Source organism: Oncorhynchus clarkii, chromosome 12, assembly GCF_045791955.1.
Source record: "Oncorhynchus clarkii lewisi isolate Uvic-CL-2024 chromosome 12, UVic_Ocla_1.0, whole genome shotgun sequence".
Taxonomy (NCBI): Eukaryota; Metazoa; Chordata; class Actinopteri; order Salmoniformes; family Salmonidae; genus Oncorhynchus; species Oncorhynchus clarkii.
Genome location: NC_092158.1, coordinates 21,705,678 through 21,725,943, shown reverse-complemented (window position 1 = coordinate 21,725,943; position 20,266 = coordinate 21,705,678). Strand labels below are relative to the sequence as shown.

The window sequence follows — 20,266 nt, the reverse complement described above, 5'->3', positions numbered from 1 at the left end:
GTTGATTCCGTTTAGTCTGAAATTTGTGGTAGCGGTAGAACAGTCACACGCTTTCACATCGCAACACCTCGACTGAACCGTCTGTGCCTCATCCACAAAAAGGTGAGTACAATTGGTACACAGGGGGACAGACACAAATTGAATAGGAAAACTATTCGAGATGAAATGGATAGGTATTGTTAGGCTACTTTTATTTTAGTTTAAAGGAGATACGAGCAAGTGCGCGAGGCAAGAATAAGCAACACCACACTCACCCACCTACACCACGCCATGTGTGGTTGATACTTTATTGTTGCCAAGTTTGTCATATAGTCATAAAAAGGTGTGTTTGAAGTCATGTGTCATTTATAGACAGTTTACAGGTTGATACAACGTGTTATGGTGTTGGTATGCCACCAGTGACTCATTAACTAACTACTACAGAGAGAGAGATCATTTGAAATTGGAATTCATGTCGGCTACTACTTGTGTACTTATTTTTGTATTGTTCTAAGCCGAGTTAGTATTGCAGTGTAGCCTTATACTTGGCAAGGAAAGGGAACGTGTTGAGATCTGTGTGAAAATTGTGAAAGGTCTTTCCTGCCCTGTGCGTTGTACCATAATAGGGTGTGTAAGACACGCATGCATGGGCATGAAGTAATGCTTTGTTTAATATTAAACTGAGCATAGTGTATCTTGGATATTGCCAAGGCTCCCTTCCTAAAACGTTGTCATGTGTCTCTAGTCCATTTTGGGTGAGGGTTCTGTTCACATAATAATATCTGTAATTACAGGAGCTTTTATCAAATGTCTATTCAGTGAAGGTCAGAGAGAACTTTTAAAGCTTTTTTTAAATCAGGTGATTGGTGTTCATACAGTCGACCTGTATGTCCTTTTGTCATAAGCAGTCTTATGGTGGACTCAGACATGAAGCTGCTGTGGAGATAGTATACAGTATAATAGAGGGAATCTGTGTCTTGTGAAGCTGACATTTGTCTTGGACTTTCTATTGATGTACTTCTGTTCAGTGGCGACCGGCATTTCTGACCAGATAATGGCTTGTTTTTCAACATCTGAGGAAAACGTCCTGAAGCCATAGAAATGACCACAGGACCGTTTGTAGTTATAATAACAGTTCATCGTGTTCATGTGTGGCGTGCTTAGAAAAGAATCCATGCATCAGCTGTGCAAACTGATCTGAGCCTGCAGACCTTTACCTATACTCAGATATGCAGTGTGAAAGATTTGATCCTTGACCCACTGTTATTGATTAGGTGATTTGGAGAGGTTAGGAAGGAAGTCAAAGTTAAAGGTTGTCCCCATCTTTGCAGGGGTTTTTTTCTTAGTAAGTCCCATATAATTAGTATCCACTATCCATCCGATTGGATATACTCTGAAAACATGTTGCTTACCAGATGGTTAGTGCCATGTTATCCTCTTGGTGAACTCTAGGTTGGTGCTGTTGGGCTTGAACCCTAGCTTGAACCCTAGATGTATTTAGCTCACCTCAGCCCTGGGTCACACTGGAGAGGAGAGAAGGGTGCCTTATATGAATACCTCATGCCATGTGTACATGTGTGTGTGTGTCTGAGGTGGGGGAGTAATGGGTCTTGTGTCCTGTTGTCCTCCAGGTGTATGACCCTCTCCCTCTATCCCCCTCCCTTACTCATGAAATACACCACACAGTCAGAACATTTGTTTTCTCCTTTTTAAACTGAAATAAGAGGCCCTGTCAGAAAAAAGTATTGGCAATGTCTGTTTTAGTAGCTGAATCATTGTGGTCCACATCACCATCAGCCTGTTATCTTTTATGGTGTTTACTGATGTCCCAGGCGGCTATGCTAACAAAGCTAACATCTACGCACATTCCAAAACTATAATATAAACTATAAACTATAATATTTATTATGTACAAACACAGTGTGTGTGGACGTGTTTCATTAACGTAACACTTTTTCAAGTTCCTGTAAAAACTTGAAATAAAGATTTATTCACCCATGATGCATCATCTAGAGGGGTAGTTGAAGTTAAGTTCATTTATTTGCTTATATGCCTTCAGAATGAGGTTTTTATTCTCAAACACCCCCCTTTCCCCACATGGCTGGCTCATTATCGAAAGGCTAAAAAGGTCAAATTGGGAAAAAATCATTACATTTTGTTCAAATTTTCTAATCTAAAATATTTTAATTTGATGTGTTATGTTTAATTCAGGCCTTTTAATTAGGAGAGCAATGTTACAAAATATTCTACATTGTAACTTTTGGGGATTTTATGGAAATTGTGGTCAAATTAAATAGATAACTTCAGATCCTAATCTCAGTGATCCATGAGGACACTTTTGGAAAAATTACACTTGAGAATTTGTTAGCCAAATGTCAGTTTTGTGAGAATGACCCCCTTAGTCCAACCATTTGAAAGCATGTTTACCCCTACAGAGGTGTGTGTGTAGAGATGTACTTGAGCTCTCTCTTCTCCAGTCAGAGTTTTGGCTAACTCCTTCAGAAACTCTATGTAGTACTTCCTGAACATGAAAACTCAGTTTGAGTCTGGACTTCTGCTATCTCACTCACTCCTGTGTCACAACTCAACTAACAATGATTTAGTTGTTCTGTACTAACATTTCTGCTCATTTCAATGGAAAAGGAATGTAAAAATTAGAGGTCGACCGATTAATCATCATGTCCTACTAATTAGGGCCGATTTCAAGTTTTCATAACTATCGGTAATCGGCATTTTTGGACGCCGATTATGGCCGATTACATTGAGGCACAGCGCGGTTTATGACTTCAAACCTATCAACTCCCGAGATTAGGCTGGCAATACTAAAGTGCCTATAAGAACATCCAATAGTCAAAGGTATATCAAATACAAATGGTATAGAGAGAAATAGTCGACGTGTCATAATTCCTATAATAACTACAACCTAAAACTTCTTAACTGGTAATATTGAAGAACTGAGAATATTGAACCACCAGCTTTCATATGTTCTGAGCAAGGAACTTAAATGTTAGCTTTTTTACATGGCACATATTGCACTTTTACTTTCTTCTCCAACACTGTTTTTGCATTATTTAAACCAAATTGAGCATGTTTCATTATTTATTTGAGACTAAATAGATTTTATTAATGTATTATATTAAGTTAAAATAAAAGTGTTCATTGTTCATTCAGTATTGCTGTAATTGTCATTATTACAAATATATATATATATATATAAAAATCGGCCGATTAAGCGGTATCAGGCTTTTTTGGTCCTCCAATAATCGGTATCGGTATCGGCGTTAAAAAAAATCAGAATTGGACGTCCTCTAGTAAAAATACTAATGAATTTCAACAGAGCATGAAAGGCTTGACTGCACCATGCATGCTATACTGTATGTCTGTGACTGTTGGTATAGTCAGTTCAGATAAAGCAACATTGGGGTCAGTAGGACCCCCCCCCTCCAAAGCCCATCAGGCATTGGGAAAAAAAAACTATTGTTTGCCACTAACTTACCAATCTAAAATTGTTAGCTGACATGGGCTAATTGAGCGACTATAAGTGAGTGACATAACATGAGAAAAACTGCTGATGCACAACCACATTTCAAAATTGCACCCTGTGTATGCTACTATTCTAACTTGCAACAGTATGTTGAGACCTCAACGGGCTCCTCGCCAATAAAAATATATAAATATATCATTATAATTTTTGTCAAATGTATCCAAGGGCCTTCAAAAGAGGGGTCACATGCCACAGACTAACTTACTTTGATAAGTCAAGCGGCCAGCTATCTAAACCTGTAGTAGGCCTAATCATGGTTGAATCCCCGACACCATTGATTTTGTTGGTCACTTAAAAGCTGCAAACATTTCTCTCCACCCTATAGCAAAATGTGTAGAATTGCAGGAAATTAGCTGTAACACTGCGGTCCCTCATGATGAGTTAAGATCTTTTTTATTATTAAAGTAGCCCATCCCTGCCCTACAGTATGGCACATTCTTGCCAGGTGGTTGAGAAATGTGTCAGTCAAGCCCTCGGGCGTCCAGTGATTGGCATTGGCGTTGGGTTTAGTTCGAACGCATCCCTGCTATTCCAGGGTGTGTCTCTGGCTCTGCCTGGCCCTGCTACTCTCTCCTCACAAGGTTCCAACACGTCCCTGGTCTTCTAGGGTGTGTCTCTGTCTCTGCCTGGCCCTGCTACTCTCTCCTCACAAGGTTCCAACACGTCCCTGGTCTTCTAGGGTGTGTCTCTGGCTCTGCCTGGCTCTGCTACTCTCTCCTCACAAGGTTCCAACACGTCCCTGGTCTTCTAGGGTGTGTCTCTGGCTCTGCCTGGCTCTGCTACTCTCTCCTCACAAGCTTCCAACACGTCCCTGGTCTTCTAGGGTGTGTCTCTGGCTCTGCCTGGCTCTGCTACTCTCTCCTCACAAGGTTCCAACGCATCCTTGCTATTCCAGGGTGTGTCTCTGGCTCTGCCTGGCTCTGCTACTCTCTCCTCACAAGGTTCCAACACGTCCCTGCTATTCCAGGGTGTGTCTCTGGCTCTGCTACTCTCTCCTCACAAGGTTCCAACGCGTTCCTGCTATTCTAGGGTGTGTCTCTGGCTCTGCCTGGCTCTGCTACTCTCTCCTCACAAGTTTCCAACGCGTCCCTGGTCTTCTAGGGTGTGTCTCTGGCTCTGCCTGGCCCTGCTACTGTCTCCTCACAAGGTTCCAACGCGTCCCTGGTCTTCTAGGGTGTGTCTCTGGCTCTGCCTGGCCCTGCTACTCTCTCCTCACAAGGTTCCAACACGTCCCTGGTCTTCTAGGGTGTGTCTCTGGCTCTGCCTGGCTCTGCTACTCTCTCCTCACAAGGTTCCAGCACGTCCCTGGTCTTCTAGGGTGTGTCTCTGGCTCTGCCTGGCCCTGCTACTCTCTCCTCACAAGGTTCCAACACGTCCCTGGTCTTCTAGGGTGTGTCTCTGGCTCTGCCTGGCTCTGCTACTCTCTCCTCACAAGGTTCCAACACGTCTCTGGTCTTCTAGGGTGTGCCTCTGTCTCGGTCCTCACCAAGCACAGTGGCATCAGCCCAATCACCAGCTACAGTTCTAAACCCTATAGACAGATAAGTCTGAAGACATGTCAGCATTCACACTGGGGATTCACTAGTTGATGGATATAGTTGGTAATCATTGTACAGTCGTGGCCAAAAGTTTTGAGAATTACACAAATATTAATTTCCACAAAGTTTGCTGCTTCAGTGTCTTTATAGATATTTTTGTCAGATGAAATACTATGGAATACTGAAGTATAATTACAAGCATTTCATAACTGTGAAAAGCTTTTATTGACAATTACATGAAGTTGATGCAGAGTCAGTATTTGCAGTGTTGACCCTTCTTTTTCAAGACCTCTGCAATCCGCCCTGGCATACTGTCAATTAACTTCTAGGCCACATCCTTACTGATGGCAGCCCATTCTTGCATAATCAATGCTTGGAGTTTGTCAGAATTTGTGGGTTTTTGTTTGTCCACCTGCCTCTCAATGGGATTAAGGTCTGGGGAGTTTCCTGGCCATGGACCCAAAATATCAATGTTTTCTTCCCCGAGCCACTTAGTTATCACTTTTGCCTTATGGCAAGGTGCTCCATCATGCTGGAAAAGGCATTGTTCGTCACCAAACTGTTCCTGGATGGTTGGGAGAAGTTGCTCTCAGAGGATGTGTTGGTGCCATTCTTTATTCATGGCTGTGTTCTTAGGCAAAATTGTGAGTGAGCCCACTCCCTTGGCTGAGAAGCAACCCCACACACGAGTGGTCTCAGGATGCTTTACTGTTGGCATGACACAGGACTGATGGTAGCGTTCACCTTGTCTTCTCCGGGCAAGCTTTTTTCCGGATGCCCCAAACAATCAGAAAGGGAATTCATCAGAGAAAATGACTTTACCCCAGTCCTCAGCAGTCCAATCCCTGTACCTTTTGCAGAATATCAGTCTGTCCCTGATGTTTTTCCTGGAGAGAAGTGGCTTCTTTGCTCTCCTTCTTGACTCCAGTCCAAGTCTTCGCCTCATTGTGCGTGCAGATGCACTCACACCTGTCTGCTGCCGTTCCCGAGCAAGCTTTGTTCTGGTAGTGCCCCGATCCCACAGCTGAATCAACTGGGAGACGGTCCTGGCGCTTGCTGGACTTTCTTGGGCGCCCTGAAGCCTTCTTCACAACAACTGAACAGGTCTCCTTGACGTTTTTGATGATCTGATAAAGACTTACAGAAAACGTTTGACCTCTGTCATTGCCAACAAAGGGTATATAACAAAGTATTGAGAAACTTTTGTTATTGACCAAATACTTATTTTCCACCATAATATGCAAATAAATTCATTAAAAATCCTACAATGTGATTTTCTGGATTTTATTTCTAATTTTGTCTGTCATAGTTGAAGTGTACCTATGATGAAAATTACAGGCCTCTCATCTTTTTAAGTGGGAGAACTTGCACAATTGGTGGCTGACTAAATACTTTTTTGCCCCACTGTATATATACACATTTTTGTATGAATGACAATTGCAACAATACTGAATGAACAATGAACACTTTTATTTTAACTTAATATAATACATATTATGGGCTTTTGGATGGGTGTTCTTAAGGTGATTCCACAGGTTGGTGGTATTTTTTTATTTAGCCGTTGCTGACCCCATGCTTACATATTTATCACAAATAAGACACCTTGCTTTCCCTGGTGCCATGTAATAGTCCCACACTGGTGCTCTGCTTTTCTCTGTAAAACACACACACAGCTCTGAAGTGACAATGATACTGGAGAGTCCGCTTAGGAGACAAATACTCTCAACTGTTTGAATAAAAATAGAGTTTAAGTTGCCTGTGATGAATGTTGAAAACAAAAACTGTAATTTCTATATGCAGGAAAACCTATTTTAATAATGGACATGGTAAGAATTGACTACCAAAGTGCAAGTCATAATTCCAATGACACCTTCTAGCAAAATCTGAAAAGCGGTTCCTTCATTCATTTATTCCATTGGATATTTTTAGATTCACTTAAAATAAGGTCTGTGTTTCATGTAGGCTTACACCACCTTGCCAATTGTATAACTGTGTAGATATCCATAGGACAAGGTAACTCTGATCAATATTGGCTAAATATAAACAAAGAATTTTTTTTGTAGAGTGGATTTATGAAACTATTTTGACAAACGTTACCTTATCCTAGTGAGATTTACATGGGTATCAAAACGCCGAGGCGGTTTAAGCACGAAACACAGACCTTATTTGAAGTAGATCAAGACATTCTCTATGGAAGACATGAACGGTAAAATAACAAAGGATCCCCTTTCAAGTTCAGCCGCAAGTTATTACATGAATTATAACGTGTCGACTTTTTATCTGTAAACCATATACCTTTGACTATTACGAGCCTGCTGCTGCCTACCACCCCTCAGTCAGACTGCTCTATCAAATATCAAATCATAGACTTAACTATAATAAACACACAGAAATACGAGCCTTAGGTCAAATCCGGAAACTATCACCTCAAAAACAAAACGTTTATTCCGTTCCGTATTTTATCTAACGGGTAGCATCCATGAGTCTAAATATTCCTTTTACATTGCACAACCTTCAATGTTATGTCATAATTACGTAAAATTCTGGCAAATTAGTTCGCAAAGAGCCAGGCGGCCCAAACTGTTGCATATACCCTGACTCTGCGTGCAATGAACGCAAGAGAAGTGACACAATTTCACCTGGTTAATATTGCCTGCTAACCTGGATTTCTTTTAGCTAAATATGCAGGTTTAAAAATATATACTTGTGTATTGATTTTAAGAAAGGCATTGATGTTTATGGTTAAGTACACATTGGAGCAACGACCGTCGTTGATTGATTGTTTTTTATAAGATAAGTTTAATGCTAGTTTGCAACTTACCTTGGCTTACTGCATTCGTGTAACAGGCAGGCTCCTCGTGAGGCAGGTGGTTAGAGCGTTGGACTAGTTAACTGTAATGTTGCAAGATTGGGTCCCCCGAGCTGACAAGGTAAAAATCTGTCGTTCTGCCTCGTTCCTAGGCCGTCATTGAAAATAATGTGTTCTTAACTGACTTGCCTAGTTAAATAAAGATTAAATAAAGATTAATTGGTCGACCTCTAGTCACTTCCTAAGTGTGTGGTAGCCTGTTGTGTCAGTGAGGTGTAATGCTGGCATGACTCTGTGCTGAAACACTTTATACAAGAACAGTTTTGGATAGTGTTGTCACAATACCAGTAGTATTGCGGTACCATGGGGGACAAATTCAGAGTGGCATAGTGTCCTGTTCACCCCGTTTCAGCAATGCTTGTTCCCGTTTTCTAAATGTTATGCGCATGTGCTACACCAAAAACCTATCCCTGATATTCACACTTCTACTCAATACAACACATATTGACTTCACACTGTTCGCTGTATGATAGAATGCTGCATAGAATGGTTACCTTGCTCATATTCTTCTTTTCATTTAATTGTTTACTTTATTTAGGGGGTAGATCAGCTTTAATAGTGCAGATCGATTGTAGCTTCCATAAATGTAATTGTCTGCATCATTTCCAATCCCACATATAATGTTTTGTAAATTTATACACTACCAGTCAAAATGGTTTTTCTTTATTTTTACTATTTACTATTTTTTGTGTAATAATATTGAAGACATAAAAACTATGAAATAAAACATGGAGTCATGTAGTATCCGAAAAAGTGTTAAACAAATCAAAATATATTTTATCTTTTAGATTCTTCAAAGTAGCGACCCTTTGCCTTGATGACAGCTTTGCACACTATTGGCATTCTCTCAACCAGCTTAACTTGGAATGCTTTTCCAACAGTCTAGAAAGAGTTTGTTGACTGCTTTTCCTTCACCCTGTGGTCCAACTCTTCCCAAACCATCTCACTCCATCACTCTCCTTCTTGGTCAAATAGCCCTTACACAGCCTGGAGGTGTGTTGGGTCTCCTGAGGGGGCAAAGGTGTTGTCGTGCCCTCTTTACAACTGTCTTGGTGTTTTATGATATAATTTCCAAAGATTATACCTTTTTGAAACATTTTTTAAACCAAAAAATATATATTAGTATATATTTGAGTTTAACCACAATATTTGTTGTATTATTTGTTCTGTCTTTTCTGGTGGATTAAACTGAAATTGCTTGTTTTAAAAAATAGCTATATTTTTTTGAATATTTCATTTTCGAATAACTGAAAGTGAGAGGTTGTAATCTGAATAAAGGGAAGCAGGCCATTCTTGAACATGGGGTGAGACATGCTTACTTATCTACTAGAGAACCAGTTTGGATCTAAGTATAACTTTTGTAATACTTTAATATTTCATCATTTCTGCAATCCAAATTCATATTCATTATATAAATAGGCCCTTTTAATTTTGTCTGGCTTTGCTCATATTTGAAAAGACCAACTTCTGATTTGGCTGAAGGAATGGGAGGAAGGAATATACTGTACATGCATAATGATCTGCAAGTCATTGTGGCAGTCAGGGGAAAACTGCATGAAACATTCTTTACTTATCAGTTAACACACAGACCCTCTCTCCCTCACACTCATCACTCTCTCTCCCACAAACACATACACACTGCTCCCAACTTTAAAAACGTTAGGCACCAAATGGAATGTAAGGAGCACCAGAAATAGATTGATTTTGAATCGTTTAGGCTTATGAATCCTAAGCACATCTCATGAATAGCAGACCTTGAAGGAGTTACCACATATGCTGAGCACTTATTGGCTGCTTTTCCTTCACTCTGCGGACCAACTCATCCCAAACCATCTCAATTGGGTTGAGGTCGGGTGATTGTGGAGGCCAGGTCATCTGATGCAGCACTCCATCATTCTCCTTCTTGGTCAAATAGCCCTTACACAACCTGGAGGTGTGTTGGGTCATTGTCCTCTTGAAAAACAAATGATAGTCCAACTAAGCACAAACCAGAAGGAATGGCATATAACTGCAGAATGTTGTGGTAGCCATGCTGGTTAAGTGTGCATTGAATTCTAAATAAATCACAAACAGTCTCACCAGCAAAGCACCCCCACACCATCACACCACCTCCTCCATGCTTCACGGTAGGAACCACACATGCAGAGTTCATCCGTTCACCTACTCTGCGTCTCACAAAGACACGGAGGTTGGAACCAAAAGTCTCAAATTGGACTCAAACCAAAGGACAGATTTCCACCGGTCTAATGTCCATTGCTCGTGTTTCTTGGCCCAAGCAAGTCTCTTCTCCTTTTTGGTGTCCTTTAGTAGTGGTTTCTTTGCAGCCATTCGACCATGAAGGCCTGATTCACACAGTCACCTTTGAACAGTTGATGTTGAGATGTGTCTGTTTTTTGAACTCTGTGAAACATTTATTTGGGCTGCAATTTCTGAAGCTGGTGACGCTACTTAACTTATCCTCTGCAGCAGAGGTACCACTGGGTCTTCCATTCCTGTGGCGGTCCTCATGAGAGCCAGTTTCATCATAGCACATGATGGTTTTCGTGGCTGCACTTGAAGAAACTTTCAGAATTCTTGACATTTTCCGTATTGACTGACCTTCAAGTCTTAAAGTAATGATGGACTGTTGTTTCTCTTTGCTTATTTGAGCTGTTCTTGCTGTAATATGGACTTGGTCTTTTATCAAATAGGGCTATCTTCTGTATACAACCCCTACCTTGTCACAACACAACTGATTGGCTCAAACACATTAAGAAGGAAAGAATATCCCACAAATTAACTTTTAACAAGGCACAACTATTATTTAAAATGCATTCCAGGTGACTACATCATGAAGCTGTCATCAAGGCAAAGGGTGGCTACTTTGAAGAATTTGTTTAACACTTTTTTGGATACTACATGATTCATATGTGTTATTTCACAGTTTTGATGTATTCACTATTATTCTACAATGTAGAAAATAGGAAAAATGAAGAAAAACCCTTGAATGAGTAGGTGTGTCCAAACTTTTGACTGGTACTGTAAGTATTCACACCCCTTAGATATGACACTCCAAACTGAGCTCAGGTGCATCCACTTTCCTTTGACCATCCTTGAGATGTCACTACAACTTGATTGGAGTCCATCTGTGGCCAATTTATGGTCAGGGGGGTGCCCATGAGCCCAATGGCCACTCTGACAGAACTGCAGAGTTCCTTGGCTGAGTTGGGGGAACCTGCTAGAAGGACAACAGTATCTACAGCACTTCACCAATCTTGGTTTTATGGGAGAGTGGCCAGACTGAAGCCACTGCTGAGGAAAAAGGCACATGACAGTACGCCTGGAGTTTGCAAAATGGCACGTGAAAGACTGAGAGCATAAGGCAAAAGTCTGTGGTCTGATGAGACATCAAATGTAACTCTTTGGCCTGAATGCAAAGCTCTATGTCTGGAGTAAACCAGGCACAGCTCATCACCTGTCTAACACCATCCCTACCGTGAAACATGTTGATGGCAGCATGCTGTGGGGACCCTTTCACGCCAGGGACTGGGAGACTGCTAAGGATAGACGGAAAATTCAATGGCACTAATTACAGGCAATTTAATCAATTTTGAATTCAGACTGTAGCACAACAAAATGTGGAATAAGCCAAGGGGTATGAATACTTTGTGAAGGCACTGTAACCATGTGTTATCTTTCAAAAAGTAATTAACAGACTAATAACAATACTGTTATAAAAGAAGCCCTAACATGTAGCCCATCGGGCTTCCATGGAATCAGCTAAGTGTAGGATTTTGTGACACTGCAGATATTTGGAGCTTGGCAGACTTTGGTCTTAAGCTTACGCACAGCAATGTTCTAGAATATTGGACCATTGGCTTTCATACTTTACAAATTCTCAGCGCAGTTCAAGAGATGTCTCAAACTATCAACTCATTCAAATGAATAGAGGACGCGTACCGGAACCGCGCTGCTTGAGAATTGTGGGGAGGTGAGCAGAGGGCTGTGCTTCCTTGTGGTCGGTGGTCTCAGAGCCGTGTAGCTACGTTACAACGGGACGCTGGACTATCACGTCTCAGCGGCTGTGGACTATGTTTTAGGCTTTGTAGTTCTCCTTTTCAGTAGGGCCGGGATGATACCAGTATCACTATACTCGTTAGAAAGGAAACAAAACACAAAGCGGATTTAACATCTTTAGGAAAACAACCCTAATGTTGGAAACAAACGTCACATTTATTTATTTTCCAAAACTATTGCACACAATAATGTACATACAGCAGGTTTGTAAAGGACCAAAGAGTTTTGCTTCGTTTTGCTTCGGTCTTCTTCGTGTTTTAAATGTTTCAATGGAAACACTGGTATTGTTGCAGGTATTGTCACAGCCCTACTCTTCAGTGACCCACTGAGAACAGCTGGTACTAGTGTGTTTTTACTGATGCATTATGTTTCTTATTCAATATTAGAATATTGTAGATGGGAATGTTGGAGTGCCTTGTCTTCTTCTTTATAACCTATAAAGGTCCAGCTTATTAATGTTTTGCCTCAATATGTTTTTGTTTCTCTAGGAGAATCATGAACAGCAACTACAGCGTCTCCCTGGGTGGCCCCGCCCCCTGGGGCTTCAGACTGCAGGGAGGAAAGGACTTCTGTCTGCCCCTCACTATCTCACGGGTGAGTCTCTCTCTCTTTCTGTCTCACCCTTTCTGTCTCTCACTCTTTCTGTTGTTCTCTCTGTTTCTCTCTCTCTCATATACACACACACACACACACATGTTCTGCCCCCCCCCCAAATAACATATCACACGCGCTCATACTCACAGACACGCCTCCTCTCAGCCATGACACTCACCTCACAGGAATGGCTTTCATGCTCACTATTTCATCTGTCTCCATGGTGATTAAAGGGCCATGCTCACTATGCCATCTGTCTCCATGGTGATTAAAGGCCATGCTCACTATGCCTTCTGGCTCCATGGTGATTAAAGGGCCATGCTCACTATGCCTTCTGGCTCCATGGTGATTAAAGGGCCATGCTCACTATGCCATCTGGATCCATGGTGATTAAAGGGCCATGCTCACTATGCCTTCTGGCTCCATGGTGATTAAAGGGCCATGCTCACTATGCCATCTGTCTCTATGGTGATTAAAGGGCCATGCTCACTATGCCATCTGGATCCATGGTGATTAAAGGGCCATGCTCACTATGACTTCTGGATCCATGGTGATTAAAGGGCCGTGCTCACTATGCCTTCTGGATCCATGGTGATTAAAGGCCATGCTCACTATGCCTTCTGTCTCTATGGTGATTAAAGGGCCATGCTCACTATGCCATCTGTCTCTATGGTGATTAAAGGGCCATGCTCACTATGCCATCTGGATCCATGGTGATTAAAGGGCCATGCTCACTATGCCTTCTGGCTCCATGGTGATTAAAGGGCCGTGCTCACTATGCCTTCTGGATCCATGGTGATTAAAGGCCATGCTCACTATGCCTTCTGGCTCCATGGTGATTAAAGGGCCATGCTCACTATGCCATCTGGATCCATGGTGATTAAAGGGCCATGCTCACTATGCCATCTGGATCCATGGTGATTAAAGGGCCATGCTCACTATGCCATCTGGATCCATGGTGATTAAAGGGCCATGCTCACTATGCCATCTGGATCCATGGTGATTAAAGGGCCATGCTCACTATGCCTTCTGGCTCCATGGTGATTAAAGGGCCATGCTCACTATGCCATCTGTCTCTATGGTGATTAAAGGGCCATGCTCACTATGCCATCTGGATCTATGGTGATTAAAGTGCCATGCTCACTATGCCATCTGTCTCTATGGTGATTAAAGGTCCATGCTCATTATGCCATCTGGATCCATGGTGATTAAAGGGCCATGCTCACTATGCCATCTGTCTCCATGGTGATTAAAGGGCCTGTGCTCACTATGCCATCTGTCTCCATGGTGATTAAAGGGCCTGTGCTATATATTCAGTATGACACTTACCGCTGCTTTCAACCACACAACCTTTGGCAGCTTTTACCACAAAGTCCCCTTTGACTGCTCATGGCCTCTGCCAATCTCCCTCTGACTCTATCTTTGTGCTTCTCATGCCATTTTATCTGACATATCTAAATAACAATCACAGTATTAACTATCCCCAGAAATGTCCAGAAACTCTGAAGACTACAAAGACTAGAAAAGTGTAGGCTTTGCTCTTCAGTCTGATGACTCTTTACACTGGGTCTCCAGTCCACATGTCTCTGGCTCTGGATTCGTACTCAGTTGGGCGTTCCTCCCAGTCCCAGAGCACTAGATGAACCTGTCTGTCTACGGAGGCCAAGACAGGAACTCCTGCAGGTCTTTAATATCTGTCTGGGTCATGGGTCTCTGGCCTGGGTCTTGTCTGGGTCTGGGCTGGGATAGGAGAGAAGCAGGAGTGCTGCCAGGCCTGCTGTGTGAAGAAGGACTCTGCTACTGCTAGTGATGAATGGTTGTGAACTGCTGCTCTGCTGCATCACCGTAGTTATACACTGTTTGGGATTCTCTCCATAATGCTGTTTGTGTTGTTGCTGTGAGAAAGAGGAGATTCTCTCCAACACTGATTGTGAATTGATAGTGACTATGCAGCTCTGCAGTGTATGACCCACAATTATCCATTTATCCTTTGTCAATAGCACAGCAGTATTATGATGTCTTGTACAGTATTTTAACTAGTATTTGCTCAGTACTCTGCCCCTCAGACGTGTTACCGATGTGGATGATTGAGACAGTTTGCTTTGGCTGTAGCTCCATGTTGGTTTTGGAGATTGCTCTGGAGAGTTTCCTTGGAAGGAATCCTAAAACAAAAGATTTGAACTATGAAGATAAATGTGGTCGTATTCATGCTTGTATCGGTTCATTAAGTTTAATGTTGCTGACATATCTGGACATGTAACTGCCACAACTAAATATGAACATAACTTTTGAAATGCAATATTCTGTTTTCAGACAGTTGAATTAAGTAGGATAAATAACAAACCCCCACAATATCCCTGTAATTACAGTAAGACACACAGATTAGTAAAGGGATTATTTCTGAGCCACAAAATACATTGTTTATGGAATTTTCAGTGCTTGAGAGCTTTAAATATCTACTTCAGCAGACATTGGAATAAATCAGGTGGGAAGAAATCCTCTGAGAATGTGTCTGCAAATCCAAAATGTCAGCTTTGAGTTTAGTGGTTTGGCAGCATTGGGTTTGTCTAACTTTGGGCATTGTCCAACTCTCTCAGAATGCTGCTTTGTGAAAACCAAAGTCTGCCTAAGTATGAACTGAGCAATATGATTATCCACTTCACAGACAATTCCATAAATGTACATAAAATGAAGTTATATGCCCGTAGTGAATGTCTGGCTGGGTCTAATGGGCATTCATTTCTCAATTCTGATACTGCTCTAGACTTCTTAAAGGGTATGCCAAGTCCATAAAGGTTTTGAAATACAGTACATATGATTTACTCCCTCTGAGAAGCACATTGTGAGAGAAGCGTTTGTTTTGTGAGAAATACAGTACTCTACTGAATGTTTCATTTAACCTTTATTTAACTAGGCAAGTCAGTTAAGAACAGATTCTTATTTTAAAATGAAGGCCTACCCCGGCCAAACCCTCCCCTAATTCGGACGACGCTGGGCCAATTGTGCGCCATATTGTGCTCCCGATCACAGCCGGTTGTGATACAGCCCAGGATCGAACCAGGGTCTGTAGTGACACACCTAGCACTGAGATGCAGGGCCTTAGACCACTGTGCCACTCGGGATGTTCACATCTGGAGGAATTTTTGCTCATGGAATACATGCAGAGGGGATAAACAGAGCCATTGTAGAGAATTAAAGAGACTATAATCACTGGGTGGTGGTGGTGGTGGTGGCCTGGCCGCCCAGACAGAGATACCCACAGTATCCCTCTGTGTCTGTAAAAGGCTTTGTTTTCACCCATGTTCTAACCACATGAACACACATCCACAGCCACTCGCCCTGTAGCTGTGTTCAGCTGGCTGGGGTCCTTTTAAGGGAGTCAGCTTCAATAGGCCCAGTGGAAACAGTCTGTACTGGTCTGATCTCTCCATATGCCCACGGCACATGTCAAGAGATAACATGAGGACAGGGAGGGAAAACATTACTCTATACCCACCCAGGGCGTACTCAACAACATAACCCTGCCCTGCCCTGCCTCTGCCCCAACCCACACACACAATGATACAGAAACACATGCAAAGCACATGTATTTTCCCTTTTCCCGCATTTGTACTGTAATGTAGAGGCCTTCACAGTGGATTGCAAATCAGAGGAAGATTTTCAAAAAGTAAGTGATTATTTAATCGCTATTTGTGATTTTATGAAGCCTGTGCTGATTGAAAAATATGTTGATGTGGGGTGCCGTCCTCAAACAATCGCATGGCATGCTTTCGCTGTAAATCCTATTGTAAATTGGACAATGCAGTTAGATTAACAACATTTTAAGCTTTTAACCGATAAGACACTTGTATGTACTTTGATGTTTAATATCCATCATTTTTACGATTATTTATTTGAATTGCGCGCCCTCCAATTTCACCGGAAATTGGAGACAGGTGTCCCACTGACGGGACGCCTAGCCCTAAGAAGAGCTTGGATAGGTTCAAATCAAATCAAATTGTATTGGTCACATACACATATTTAGCAGACGTTATTGTGGAATATGTCCTGTCGATGTGGATAGGGGCGTGCTCCCTATGCTGTTTCCTGAAGTCCACGATCAGCGCCTTTGTTTTGTTGACGTTGAGGGAGAGGTTATTTTCCTGGCACCATACCGCCAGGGCCCTCACCTCCTGCCTGTAGGCTGTCTCGTTATTGTTGGTAATAAGGCCTACTATGTTTGTCGTCTGCAAACTTGATGATTGAGTTGGAGGCGTGCGTGGCCACGCAGTCATGCGTGAACAGGGAGTACAGGAGGGTGCTGAGCACGCACCCTTGTGGGGCCCCTGTGTGGAGATGTTGTTTCCTACCTTCACCACCTGGGGGCAGCCCATCAGGAAGTCCAGGACCCAGTTGCACAGGGCGGGGTTCAGACCCAGGGACCCGAGCTTAATGAGGTTGGAGGACGTCCTCTGGAAGTTGTCATAATTACTGTGTACGTTTTTGGAAAGGGGTGAGACCGTGAGCCTCCTAGGTTCTGTATTGAAGTACCCAGAGGAGGGAGAGTCGGCTTCTGTGAGTGTGAACAAGTGACACGGGAAAAGGTAGGAGGGAGGGAGAGACGAGAGACAGCAACCAACCAAGCCGACTTGCACTATAGTAGACTAATAGCTGCTATAGCGAGGTTATTTATCATCCAATATGATTATGTGGTACCTGTCTTGACTGCATCAAGTCAAGAGATGCTAGTTAAGCTAGCTAGCTCGCTAGGCTAATTGAGGCTGCATGTGCTCTCTCGACCTACACAGTTACAAACAGCAACTCCATTCAGAATATAAAGTAGCAGCCTACCTGTTGGCTCTTGGTCGTTGTAGCCTATCCTTCTCCTTTAACTTGTAATTTCAATTTCATCTTCCATTGATTAGATATCTCCTAACTTTTGCCTCACACGGAGGCTCTATGACTGTAGCCTATTGCCGCTTTGATGACTTATGATTGGCCAACAACAATCGGTTCTCGAGATTTCGGGTACAGGTGGATCTGTGAAGACCTCTACTGTAGTGCATCTCTACACTACAAGTACACACCGTAGGTCATGCTTCTTCCTTTTCAGAATGACATTGTTTTCTGACTCTTTTTTAATGGGCACTAGATATAGACTATCTTTACTTAGATGCTATGAACTGCCTGAAGTCTTTACAAGGCAGCAGGGCGGTCAGTCTCGGTCCCAAATCGCAGATGGCCTGTCCAACTGAGAGGCCGACTGTCTGAGAGGTGTCCTTGATGGGTCCTAAGCAGGACCTGAGAGAGTCTGCTCTCCTTCTCTCCTGGGGTATTTATAGGCTTATAAACGTTTACTGAGGGCTGTTCTAAGGGCCTGTGTGGACCCTTGCCAGTTTACCCTGCAGGAGGCACACAGCGTTGTGACGTGTCTAACAGAATGTCCATGACACACTGAGTACTAGCTAGCTGCTTAGCTGGCCCTAGTCATTTTAAGTGGCCCGGCGGGTGGTGGCAGTGCTTTGTGTGAAGTAGCTCAGTGCCCTGGACCAGGTCTCCCTACCCTGTGCCCTGTATCGTCCAGGCAAGTCCAGGGACATGTTGAAGGACATGGTCAGTCACTCAGGTCAGTGACCCACCACCTGGGAGATAATGGATCTTCCTATCAGTGGAAGAGAGAGAGAGAGAATTAGTGAGAGGGATTGTTATTGCAATCTCTCAGCATTAGAAAGAGAGGGAGGGATGGGGAGGGCAATAGAGAGAGAAACCTGGAGGTGGATGTGATGGACAGACTGACACTACTCTGGAGGTGGATGTGACAGACAGACTGACACTACTCTGGAGGTGGATGTGACAGACAGACTGACACTACTCTGGAGGTGGATGTGACAGACAGACTGACACTACTCTGGAGGTGGATGTGACAGACAGACAGACAGACAGACTCTGGAGGTGGATGTGATGGACAGACAGACAGACACTACTCTGGAGGTGGATGTGACGGACAGACAGACAGACAGACAGACAGACGGACAGACATGCACTACTCTGGAGGTGGATGTGCCGGACAGACAGACAGACAGACAGACACTACTCTGGAGGTGGATGTGATGGACAGACAGGCAGGCAGGCGGACGGACGGACGGACGGACGGACGGACGGACACTACTCTGGCTCAGTGTGAAAGAAAAAGGGAGAGTAGCAGGGGTGGGCTATACATCCTTTAAGCAGGATTCATACAGACATTGGCAAGTCAAATTCAATAACTTTCAGGGACTTTTTCAAGCACTTCATTGTAATTTTCAAGGACCTCAATGTTATACAATTGTATAATTTATATAATAGTACATATAGAGCCTAATATTTGGCCTTGAGAATACATTGATATTCACATTATTTTAAAATTCTAAAATATGTGACAGTAATGTGGACATTGCCAGACTAAATATATTGGGTGCATGCATGCCGATTTTTCTGTAGCCTATATGGCCGACACAGGCACACACAATAATAAAGCCTATGTCCATTAATGACATTAAGGACATAAAATGTATGTTTTATCTCAGAAGATTTTTGACCAATCCGTCAAGACACCAACCGTAAGAAAGAGTTAAACACGTGAATGTTATTGAATATATGTAGCTATGTCCCCCTTATATCTTAATGGAATGACATGAAAAAAAAGTATTATCAATGACTTGTCAACAGCAGGAACAAGTTGTCCAGTGTAGGAACTCCTCAGTGGTACCCGCGTTTATAGAAAGACCCTTATATATTCTGTGTGTGTGCTGCCATCCTGTTAGAAGGTAACAGATTATTTTATTACAAGGGTTCAATTGGATTTTCATTGTGTGCAATGGTGTTATTTGCCCCCTAGTGGATGTTTCTGGTACTTAGAAAGACTACGCAAACAGAAAGTAGAGAATTTGTTCTGCACGCATAGAAGCAGCTACAAACAACGCTACGGTGCAGGTCTTTCAATGTAGTTATTTCTTGTCACGCTTCAGCCTTGGAAAATATTTGTTTGTAAGTTCAATTCAAGCATTTAGCTAATGGTTATAATCTTGTTATTGATAGAGTTGCTTACATGTCAATGTTGGTTGCATTTACTCACAAATTGCAATGCTTTTCATGTATGTCGTTAGCTGTATTACTTTGCTCGTGCGTCATGCAAACGAATTGTAAAATATACAATACTGTAGTTTGTTACTGTTCCTAGTGTAATATGCTTTGTTATTCTACATAAATGGTTGTACATTATTAGAGTAATGAAAGGAGCTAATTACCATATGAGTAACAATTAGCTATATGATTTGGCATCATGCCAGATGCATGGTACCTTAGCGCGTGCTTTGTATTTATGCAACTTCAAATGTATAATGTACAGCTACTGTCGGTGTGAATTGAATACTAAAGTATATTCTTTTCTGTATTTTGCAGTTTCACAACATAAACGTTTTCAATATATTCATTCAAGAAAAGTCACGCCTTGGGAGTTTTATTGAAGACTTAGTTGTTAGCTATCTGTCTAGTTTTGCATGGGAACGCAACTCAAGGACAGAATAGTGAAAAAACATCATCACAGCGGGCTCAAGCTCAAGAATAACTGCACACGGTGGTTATGTTTCTACGTTCATCAGCCAACAAAGCCTCTTATCCTAGGGAAGACCAGCAGTCTACGATGCAACAACCAGAGCCAGGTGTTCA

The 20,266-nt window shown here is 42.4% G+C and overlaps 1 protein-coding gene across 6 annotated transcripts in view; it reads left to right on the top strand.

Annotated features, from left to right (window-relative positions):
• The window catches only part of LOC139422873 (PDZ and LIM domain protein 5-like), a 119,227-nt gene continuing 98,961 nt past the window's right edge, over nt 1-20,266 (top strand). For all 6 annotated transcript variants that reach the window (XM_071174308.1, XM_071174305.1, XM_071174307.1 and 3 more), the window contains exons 1-2: nt 1-102; nt 12,475-12,580. In XM_071174308.1, coding sequence (XP_071030409.1) covers nt 12,482-12,580 — 99 coding nt within the window. In that variant the 5' untranslated portion in view covers nt 1-102; nt 12,475-12,481. The remainder of the gene's footprint in view (nt 103-12,474; nt 12,581-20,266) is intronic.